The sequence below is a fragment of the Nomia melanderi genome, chromosome 11 (genome assembly GCF_051020985.1).
Source record: "Nomia melanderi isolate GNS246 chromosome 11, iyNomMela1, whole genome shotgun sequence".
Taxonomy (NCBI): domain Eukaryota; kingdom Metazoa; phylum Arthropoda; class Insecta; order Hymenoptera; family Halictidae; genus Nomia; species Nomia melanderi.
Window position 1 is genome coordinate 6,716,432 of NC_135009.1, and position 11,741 is coordinate 6,728,172.

Genomic DNA, 11,741 nt, shown 5'->3' on the forward strand with positions numbered 1-11,741 from the left:
GAGCGCGAGCGCACAGACGCGAGAGAAAAGGACGAAGGCAGGTGAGAGGCGCACCGAACTTCTGCTGGAGAAGGAAAAGCGGTGTTGGAGGAGGACGGGACTTGGGAGAAGTGCGGATCCGCGCGAGCTAGGTTTCGCATAGTTTATCAATGCGCGTAGGCTGGTTCGAGAACACTGGCGGAGAAGCAATAGATTACAATTATACGAACACGCCTGGCCAAACGTGGGAGTTGGCTGCGCGGACACGAGCAACGACCACTGATTCTTGCCCCTTCCGTTTCCCGCGGCTGCCATTTCCTTTCTTTTCCTTTTTTGTGCTCGCGATCCGCCACGTTGACAGCTGAGCACGGAAATCAACCCTCTAACCGTGGACAACGTGGAATTCGTGTTGCAAATATTTTGTAAAATATTCCCGCCGAACGCATTGTTGTCCGGCCACGAATTAATTCGTGTTTGCACATGTATTAGCTATTTGAATTTTTGAAACGCAGGGCGATATAGAATATGGTGAAAGCAAAATATTCAAAGTTATATACAGAATATGTTCAAAGTTTCATTTCAATTCATTATATATAAATAACGTATATTGAAGTTTATTTAAATTGTTTCATTTTCATATTTAATTACGGAATAATAACCGGCGACATAGGATAGCTTCTGCGTAAAATTTCCGGTCAACAGTGTATTAACCCATTAGCCTACGATTTATTTTTCAACTATGATCGACGCAACTACTTTTCCAGTAATAATTATATAATTATATAAGTAATTATATAAATAAACAAAGACAAATTTTATTCTATAATAATGGATAAGAAAAGAGTAACATTTCATTTGAATTCGCAAATATCGAGAAATATTTATATTTGTTAAGTTCTGTTTCAAATGTTCACCACGAGTCTCGTTATTATAAGGCAAGGGGTCAATTGAGTTTTAACCTCTCTTAAGTATTTTATCAAACTATTGTTAGTTGTCGTCTGTTCCGTTATTGATTAGTCCCGTTAGTTTCTATCTGTAGGGCGCATTTGCATAACAAATAAAACCAACCCACAATTTCATACCGAAACATGAAAAACTTGACCGCGATTAGAAGGTTAACTTTGAAGACAAATGTACTGGTTTTAGGGACATCAAACTTTTATGTCTGCAATACAAAGTTGCAAACGAATAATTTCATTATACCAGCAACAAGAAATTAGTATAAATCTCTCGTTTTCTCTGACATTTAAGAGTTTGATCATTTGACTCTCTCCTCTGAAGGTATTGGTTACTTTAAAAAATCCTCGTCCACAACGCAATTAAATTCCTGCAAGCATGACAGCGTGAAAGACGAGCCTGTTCCATTTTCCCGATGATTTCCTCCGTTGGTGTTTTGCCACTGCTTTTTCTTATGTTCATTATTTCGAATTTGTTCCACTTTTGAATCCCGGGATCAAGATTTCACGCGGGTTTTACATTCGGTCGGAAAACCGGTGTCGTTGCGCACGTTCCCTCCAATGGGAATCCGTGATCGTGTGGCGATGTCGTAAATTTCTGGGATAAGTGGGTAGCTTTATAGATGTCGTAAACGCGCGACAGTAACCCTCGATGTCGATCGCGACCGTGTTCTTCCTGCGGTTTCAGATTTCTGGGACGAGAACATTGTCACGCGTGGACGATTGAAGCGGAAGTCGAAGGGTAGAGAAATCCTGTTTCGTATTGAAATCCATTTTATATTCTTGCCTCGCCTGGAAAAAGGCGCTCGGCTATGCGTATTTTTATTGTTGGTTAATAGTATTAAGATATTTTTACGATGAAGGTGTCATTTACAATGCGCTCGGTGAGCTTGAGAATTCGTATTTACCGATTCCACGCTAAAAAATTATCGAAGAATCGAACTCCGGGGAATCCAAGTTTTATGTGCGAAAACAACACGAAACGTTACCTTTGTGTTATTCAGGAATCAAATAATGGATCGAAGCAAGCAAATATGTTGAAATAAGTTTCTCGTTCGAACTGATTGACTGAAATGTCGTAACAGAATTAATTTTGAAATTATTGATTTTAAGTTTATCTGTGACATGATGATTCGAAAGAAAAGCATCTCGAGCGTTTCGACGTTTATTAATAATTCTCGTTCAACACTATAACTACCGAGCGACTAATTTCTAATTTTTTATAAAAATTAGAACAATACGTTTCTTGAGATTCGAAGAGGTGCCTAATTTCGTATCTGTGCGAATACATAAATTTAATTAAAAATCTTATGCAAACGCGCCTTCATAATTTGAATACTTGCAAAATATAAACTCTGAAATGGGTCAATTCGAGCCGTCCAGTAGTTTTAGGGTTAATATAAATTTAAATAAAAATTGCTCAAGTATTTCAGCATAGACTGACATTGAGTAAGATTTGAATTCCCTGCGATACTGTTATGGTAGAAATGGTTGGTTCAATTGAAAGATGAAGCACGCCATCGGAAGAAACAGTTCGCCAGTAAACGGGCAATAACATTCCACGAAGTCAGCCATTGGACGTAAACTACTAATTCCTGCCGGACCCGCGTTGCACCGAAGTCCTCGCTGAATTCTTTCGCATTGTTCCGCAATCTCGAGTCCCGTTATCCGCCGCCGCAGTTCGATTTCTGCTTGATTCGTTTCCGTATCGCGATCCCAGGACGAAGGTCTAGGGAACGTGAAAGCCACGGAGAGCCGGTCCGGTCATCATCTTCATCATCGGCCCAGACACACGTGATCTGGCCCCGTGCTCTCCTACGCGCTATCTCGGAACCTTCGGCAGCCATTGTTGCGCTGTGTGAATTATAGTCGCATTTATACCTGCATTTATGGCTCGAACATTCGAAATATTATCGCGACGGTTTCATCGATGTTCCTGTAATTTCAGTGAGGCAAATTGGATGATAGCAGAATTAATGGATGGTACAATGAGCATGTAAAGCAAAGAATTAATAGCGTTGCGAACTTTCAGAAAGTTTTCTAGGTTAACTGTGTTTATTAAAACCCTAAAGAAAAAATATGAATTGTGTGTTAGGAAATCTTTGAATAACCAAGAAAATGTTGACAATGAAATTGTAAATTTATAGAAACATTTTGTAGTGAATACCGAATATTTAAAATTTGATAAGTTTCAGGTTGGAAGGATTAATTGATGTTTTTATCGTTCCGATAGTTAGAGAAGTTCACGATTGTATGTGTTAAAAGTTTTGTGGAAAAATAAGTAAGAGGCATTAAATATTGATTGAAGCAACGGTAAGTACAAATTAGCGACTGAAACACGTTGCATTTCGTGACGTACATCACAGGATGCAGTAATCTTTTAAGGATAATACCAGTGGCTGAGTTGTACCGAACGCTCAGTCTGGACGTGTTTCCGAGGCGTTAAAGCAAGGGTTACTTGATTAGAAAGGGGTCTATAACTATTTTTAAAAGCAGGTTTTAAGATGTTTAGAACGTTGAAGTCCATTGAAAAAAGATTCCGTGTAATTAAGAACCAGTAATTAAATCATTTAATTGAAGCTTTCCCAATCTCAATCTCCAGTATATACTTATTTATTCGGTTTCTATTTCTCACGAGAAACTACGCTATTATTCCTTCGTTAAATGTAGCCTTAAGTTTCAGTCAACAGTGTTGAGTTAATGATATTTAATGTCTTTAACAAATGTTACGCAGTATAGTAGTAAAGCAAAGATTTAGGAAATTATATATTATTTTCTGAATATTGTAAACACCATAAAATTCCGTTTAATATTGAAGCAGTTCAGTAAAATAGTAAATTAATAACCTGTTTTACCGATGGATGATATTAACACCTCCATTTTGTATGTTCCCTTTACAAAGATATAAATCCTAACTATACAACTATAAAAACCAAGGCAACAACGAAATATCCCTAACTGAATAAATCAAATTCAAATCTAAATGAAGCAAAGATTCAATCTCTAAAACAATAATTCCATTAACTTCTCATATTCCTAAGTAATCATTTAATTAAAAGAGAAGACTTTTACACTAGAATTTTTAAGACTTCTGGTATGGAAGTTAAAACATTATTTAAAAAATAGCATTTTTAGAGCTTCTTATAAAATTAACCAAAAAATAATTTATACAAAAATTTCTACAATACTGCGTTCGATATTAAACGATTTGTTTTTCGGGGAATAAATTCTAGCAGAGAAAAGTCCGAGAAATCTGTAAGCCTCCGCTGGAATGCACGTACGAAAGAGCAGGTGGCCACTTATCGAAATGTAAAGATCACCGCCACGCAGTTTTTCCATTTCTGTCCGTCTGTAGGACGCGAAGAAATGGCGTCGGCATGAAAACTGTGGGGAAAGACAATGGCGTGTTAACTCAGCGCTAAAAAATGTTTCTGTCCTCAACCCCGCCTCGCGTCCTGGGACGTCTTTAATAATTCAAACGCTACGTGTTCCTACGGGCGTATTCGTATGCTAATACGTAGACGGTCTTCTTACATTGATAGCACCGGCGAATGACTTTGCGAGAGCAGTCTGATTGTCTTCGTCGAAAAAGAGATTTGTTACTTAACCATTTATATTCCGAAGGTACTTAAAACAACGTTTTCATTCATGTGTTACGGTGAACTGAATTTTCTTATATTGTTCTTGACTCTAATGTAATTTCATTGAAGTTCACATGCATTTACACTTTGTCAATTATAAAAGCATTTAGCATATTTGTTACGTAAATAAGCAGCAAGTATTTAGCATGGAGACGACAAAAAAATACGAATAAAACATTCCAAGATATAAAGAAATGCGAAAGAATCCCATTTATTGTCAGACATAAGTCATTTTTATTATTTGGACGACATAAAGTTTAAAATTGAGTTTTATCGGAGAATTTACTCCATTTTAAACAAGTTAAAGTGTGTTTAATACAGTTGACACTAGTTTATCGTCTGACTGAAGCAGGTTCGAGTATCTAATCGCCTAAGATCAAATACTTTATAAACTGTATTAACTGAAGTTATTTTTAAATTACAAAATTTGCAATTGTAATATTTAATACACATTTTGTTTCACTGGTTCGTTCAAACTTTGTGCAAATATACACTCGATTCCGATAGTTATGACTCATACAGTCTTCTGTTAACGATTAGCATTATTTACGATTTAGGAATTCCCCGAAGATAAAGATACGCCTGTCATCGATCGGACAAAAAAAATCAGTGCACACTGCTCAATGATTCATGACGTTAATAAATACGTTGTATACGCAGCCCTTAAGATTCGAGAGGAAACGGGCAGCGAACCGCCGCCGGCTTGTACGTGCGTTCACAACTGAATTAGCCGGATCATTGTCTGAATGGGAAAAAAGAGACAGTGAAATATTAAGCGAATGTAAATACGTTAAAAATCCACGCGTCATCCGGTTGACGATTGTTGACATTTGCAAGTGTGTATTTGCCATGGTTACTTCCACCTGGAGGAAGATAATTTCAGGCCATAAATAAACCTCGAAAGATAAAACACCTCAAAAAAATGAGCATATCTTATAAATCAGATGATTTTTATATTTTATATTTTAATCAATTTAACCATTTTATTTTAATACTTTAACATTTTAATATTTTAACGTTTTAATATTTCAATATTTAAATATTTAAATATTTTAACATTTTAACATTTTAACTCACATATAATAACAGTTTCACATCACATTTTTTATATCCCCTTTTCAAGAAGAACCCCACTTATAAATTCTATAATATCATTGTATTCTATGCTTTACAAAATATTCCATGTAAAATGTTATTTCGCATCATAATTACATTTAAAATCTGAGCGAAGTTTCTGGGACCACGATTAGCGAACCGCTCGCCTGTTAGTTCAGCATGGAACCTTTATAACGCGGAAGGCCAAGCAGCCTGACCGATAACTTTCTCCCATTGAGAAGTCCGCCATACACGGCCAAAGAATCTATCGATAATCGGGATTCGTTACGTCGGATTCCGCGACCGGCACCACGGCAATTACTTTTCCTCCAATTAAGGACATTGTCTCGCGTGCGACACGTTCTCCAAATTAGCGGACGCGCCGCGCAGCGCCGCCATGCTTATCTAAATCAAAACGAATTTCGTTTCCTCGTTTGGCCTGGCCATATTTCATTCGCAATTAATCCATACGTACATTTAATTATCGCGAACAGAACCGACAAGCATCTTACTCTAGCGAGCTCGAAGATTACCACACGCTGGCAAGATAGTGGTTACCGGTGCCGACTTCAGACGAGTCCTCCGCGGTTCCCAGAATATAAATTCCGCATTTAGTTGACCCGTTTCCCGGGGACCACCTTTTCGATGAATAATTTAATTCGATCGTAATTAATGCAATTTATTTCGCTCGAGATCGCCGTTATTTAATTAGACCACCTAAGGCGAGGAGGAAGAGTCCTCCTCCTTATCTTCCTTCCAAGTTACTGTGCCCCTTTGTAAATACACACGGATACGCTCACGTTATACGAAACCTAGTATAATAGATTTTGTTAACAATTTGACGATCTTGTTTTTAAGTTTATCTCTTACTGCCACATGTTTTTTTTGGAAATTTTCTTAACTTGCTGCTTGGATGAAATTGTTTGTACCGTTATTTGAATCTCGGAAGACTGTATTGCATTTCCTTTGTTTTATTATTATTTATTAGTATTTCATTGTAATTATATTGGTTGTGAAGGAAATTGAAGTGTTGTAGGAATAATCCACTTTATTTATGAAAATGAAGAAACTATTTTGGTTCTGATGTAATATACTTATAAGAGAATTCACAAAATTAGGTTTCGAGTCGATTTATAGGTTAAGCACGAGTTAAGGACGAGTGCTTTTCATTTGATGTGAGGAACGTAAGATCATTGAAATTTCATTAATGCGTTAGTACGACTTGATGCAAGAAACTCGCGAAACATCCGCAGGATGCGTACGAGGACCCGCTACAGTGCCCTGAAAAGTAGTCGAGGAACGGTAAAATTCGCCGTGTGGTCCCTTAATCAGTTGCCGCTACCAGTTGCTCGCATAAGTCGATGATACCGTTTTATTCATGAATGACTCTGTGGTTAAGGTTTCCGGACCATCGTTTTCGCGTACGTGGGAAAGTGGAGGGATGAAATATACGAAATTTATATTAAAATATATAAGTAAGCAAGGAGTTAAGATCAAAAGGAATATGTTGTTATTTATATTAATAATATATATTAATAACAATTAATTACATTACATTAAGAACAATTTACCAACTGTATTAACTCCTCGCTCTACTTTTTTGTCAAAGGATCAACCTATTTTTATCATTAACGTATATATACACATTCGCATCGGAAAAAAAATAGTGTTCGCAATGTAACGCAAAGTATTAGATCAAAATGAAGGATAATAATTCTGATAGCAATGAACAGGTAGTTAGACACATAAAACAAAAATATAAATATATTCATACTTAACAAACAAAATTTAGCGATACGGGTTAATCTCCAAGTGAAAGCAAAACTAGCTACAAAAATTGCTACATCCGTATCTTCGCAAATTCGCAGCTATTTACCAGTCATAACGGTGCGCATAATCAATCAGATTTATACTAATTAAATTTTACGATTAATTTGCAACCGACCTCGTCGTAAACCGTACTCCGATGCTCGAGTGGTCGTCTCGCCGGTTACCACCCGCGACGTATAAAAAAGCGAATTTAACGACCAAAACCGTCAAAGTTTCAAAGACATCCTTTTCGCCGATGGCTGGCCGGTCAGTCGAAGATCGGAACCGCGTGGACCGGTAATTTTCTCGAACGGATAGTCATCTGTAAGCCCTAATTACTACCGATAATTGGCGCTATTATCGCCGTGGCGGGATCGCTGTGCAAAGAAGACGGTGAACGCCCGGAGGAAAAAAGCACAAGGAATCGATCGATCAAAGATGCAATTAGCCGGGTGCCCCCACCGGCCCATCCGAACCAGTTTCGTTCGTTCGTCCGTCTCGGCCGTTGCGTATGCGTCTAATTAAGGCTAATTACGGTGGTCGCCTCTTCTGACGACTTCATTCGCCCCCGAGAAGCTTTGCAATTTTCCGAGTTACCTCTTAACGCAAGAAAGAACCGGGTACGGAACGAACGCTGCCCGCGGTGATTGGCCAGGGTGGGTCCAGCCTGTTCGGTACCGTTAGCGGCTTTGAACTGGTTTAATCAATAAAGAGATCTTTTTGTCAGTGGCTTCTTAATCTTCGATTAATCATACGAGTGTGCGTGGTACGGAATACACTTAGGATCGAGGTTTTACGGATTAATCGAAAATTTGTTACTCGGGAGAAGGATGTGTGGTGATTTCTCTGTGTTGGGAAACTTCAACTTCAGATTTTTGTTACTTTGAAACTCTATGGCTAATGATTTTTATTTTTAATCGATGAATTTAGTATTTCTTTCAAGAATTGTTGTTATATTGTTACAGCCTTGTTTTTTGGAATATGAAACTGTCTAGTTGAATTTTAATAAAAGCGGATGGTTGCAAAGTCGTTCTTTCAGTTTTGGAATTTATTGAGATTTTCCTACTTTTAATGGAGATCTCTTTGTTACGTATGCAAACGTTTAGTGTCTATATCAATTATAAACAGAAAAAGTTATTTATAATTATTGGTTACAGCAAAATTTCATTGTTCTGGTAATACTGGAAAAATGTTATTCTAGTATTATCTAATTTATTTGAAACATACAGTTCAACGATCTGAAAGCCTCAGAATGTAAATTCTTCGGAAATAAAATAGTCAATATAATTCCATTGATACTAAACCCGGTACTTCGAGCATTTATACCTGATTAGTAAATTACGAATGTTACGCATACGTAATAAGTGCACTATGATAGAACAGCGGGCCATGAAACCTTTCATAAAGTTCAACAATAATCATTATCTCTATTTCTTTCTGACAAAGCGATTCAAAGAGAAAATGAAATTCTACTTAATTGTAAATTAACTTGCAACATCAGAATCCCCATAAACATTCTCCGCATTTTTGTTGAGACGTTTAAATGAACTGACATTAAATAAAATTTTCCTCATAAATGATTGCACCGAATTGAAAATAAAACAACGCAGCACTAAATTTTATTAAAACTCTTATTTGATCCAATATACAACAAAGCGCTGATATCCCTTATATAACGATAGTTGAATTCCAAAAAATGCCGTATTATGCAACACACAAGGTTAAGTCCTAAAAATTAACAAAACTATATCAGTTGCATTTTATAAAATCTATAAGATCTAAGAAATCTTAATGCTACTTTTATTATATTGTATCCTACATTAAACATTTCTATTACTATATTAAATAAGGATTCTCTTAATTTTTTAACTGTAAGAGATTCTCTAGAGTAAAATCGTGTTGTGTTGCAAACATTTTCTCATTATCGAAGCTTGTTAAAATCAAAACTTACTGTAGAAATACCGTGTTATACATACATTACTTGTTAAAACTTTCTTAATATTAATATTCATTCATTTTCATTTCCAGGTTTCACTGGCACGCAATGCGAGGTCGACATAGATGAGTGTGCAGCTAAGCCCTGCCTGAACGGTGGTGTCTGCACCGACCTTATCAATTCGTTCAAATGCACTTGCGCGAACGGTTTCGCTGGTTCCCATTGTCAGATCAACATAGACGACTGCGCTTCATCGCCATGCAAAAACGGCGGGATCTGCCAGGACTCTATCGCGAAGTATACCTGCGAGTGTCCTCCAGGATTCACTGGCGCCTCCTGCGAAACGAATATCAACGACTGCCAATCGAACCCCTGCCACAGCGGTACCTGCATCGACGGAGAGAACAGCTTCAGCTGCAACTGCTTTCCAGGATTCACCGGAAAGCTCTGTCAAATACAGATTGACGAGTGCGAGAGCAATCCATGTCAATTCGGCGGGAGATGCGAGGATCGCATAAACGGATACCAATGCATCTGCAGACCCGGAACATCCGGAACGAATTGCGAGGTGAACGTCAACGAGTGTTACAGCAATCCTTGCAGAAACGGTGCAAGATGCATAGACGGCATCAACAGGTGAGCAGAGAATCCATTGATCATCGATTTTCATCGGTGACTAAACTTTTCGTATGCAAACGGCAAATGGCAATTGTTTGACACATTGAACGCCGCGTGAATTATATTTAAGTCACGCTGTGTTTGATCGAGAATATAACTTCAACTCATACAGCTGTTCGAATACGGAAACGTTTAGAAATATATTCTGACGTTTAAAAGAGAAAGAGGAATTATAGAGATGTCCGATACAGGACAAGAGACTAAGAACCCGCAGTAAGTTCTTATTTCTTGTTTCGGCGTTCAATGTGTTGAAGTCCTAGGACATCTACTTTTCACAAATTTCAAATCGTCGGCGAACAATTTTCTTTATTAACGATTTCCTCACGAGTCTCATTTCCGTAAGAATCGTTACAATCAGGCAAAATTCACCCTCCCGCCGTTTCGTCCCGTTCGTCCGCGCGAGCCCCCACGCGCTAAGACCCCTAATCAGGCAAAATCTTGGTCCGGTCTAACGTCATCACTTCTTCCATCCTCAGTGGATACGATGTCTCTTTTTCCAGGTATTCGTGCGAGTGCGAGCCTGGCTTCACCGGGCAGCACTGCGAGACAGACATAAACGAGTGCGCGAGCAATCCGTGCGCGAACGGTGGCCGTTGCATCGACACGACGAACGGGTTCCGGTGCGAGTGCCCACGCGGTTATTACGACGCTAGGTGTCTCAGCGACGTGGACGAGTGCGCGAGCAACCCCTGTGTGAACGGCGGCACCTGTGAGGACGGGATCAACCAGTTCATCTGCCACTGCCTGCCTGGCTACGGGGGCAAGAGATGCGAAGCGGACATCGACGAGTGCGGCTCAAATCCCTGTCAACATGGTGGCACCTGCAACAACCACCTGAACGGGTACAGCTGCAAGTGCCTGGCTGGTTACGCGGGCACCAACTGCGAGACGAACATCGACGACTGCGCGAACAACCCCTGCCAGAACGGGGGATCCTGCATCGACCTTGTCAACGACTACAAATGTGTCTGCGAGTTACCACACACCGGACGGAACTGCGAAGACAAGCTGGATCCTTGCTCCCCTAACAAGTATGACGACTGTCTCGGTTATTCGATTGTTTTCCTTGACACTAGGACACTCGCAACGAGTTATGAAGCTCTTTTCGTGTTTCGAAATTCGATTGGTGAAACATTCTTATAGATGTTTAGGAAGTATTTGCGATTATCAGGACGCCAGCGATGTCTCATATGGTTTAAAGATTCTTTGAGTGTGTTTATAATGTTACGGAATCCATCTCCATCATTTTATTTGAATTATATTTATGTTAGCGGTAGTCATTTTTCTACAGAGCCAGGGAATATTCCTACGGCTTTTGTAGTTAGTACATAATTTTGAAAGGCGATAACCGATCATGTCTTATTACAGATGTCTCCATGGCGGGAAATGTTCACCATCATCGAATTTCCTTGACTTCGCCTGCACCTGCACGATCGGTTACGCGGGCAGACTCTGCGACGAGGACGTCGACGAATGTGTAATGACGTCGCCATGTAGAAACGGCGCTACATGCAGGAACACAAATGGATCTTATCAATGTCTCTGCGCGAAGGGCTACGAGGGTCGGGATTGTGTAATTAACACTGATGATTGCGCTTCCTGTAAGTACAAATATTATCACTTCAATCTCTTATATTGTACGCGTGT

At 38.9% G+C, this 11,741-nt stretch overlaps 1 protein-coding gene across 3 annotated transcripts in view; it reads left to right on the forward strand.

Moving 5' to 3' along the window:
• Positions 1-11,741, forward strand: part of N (neurogenic locus Notch protein) — a 336,265-nt gene that overhangs the window by 315,713 nt on the left and 8,811 nt on the right. For 2 of the 3 annotated variants that reach the window (XM_076371906.1, XM_076371908.1), the window contains 3 exons: positions 9,509-10,052; positions 10,595-11,125; positions 11,463-11,695. In XM_076371906.1, coding sequence (XP_076228021.1) covers positions 9,509-10,052; positions 10,595-11,125; positions 11,463-11,695 — 1,308 coding nt within the window. The remainder of the gene's footprint in view (positions 1-9,508; positions 10,053-10,594; positions 11,126-11,462; positions 11,696-11,741) is intronic. The other variant, XM_076371907.1, reaches the window with a different exon arrangement.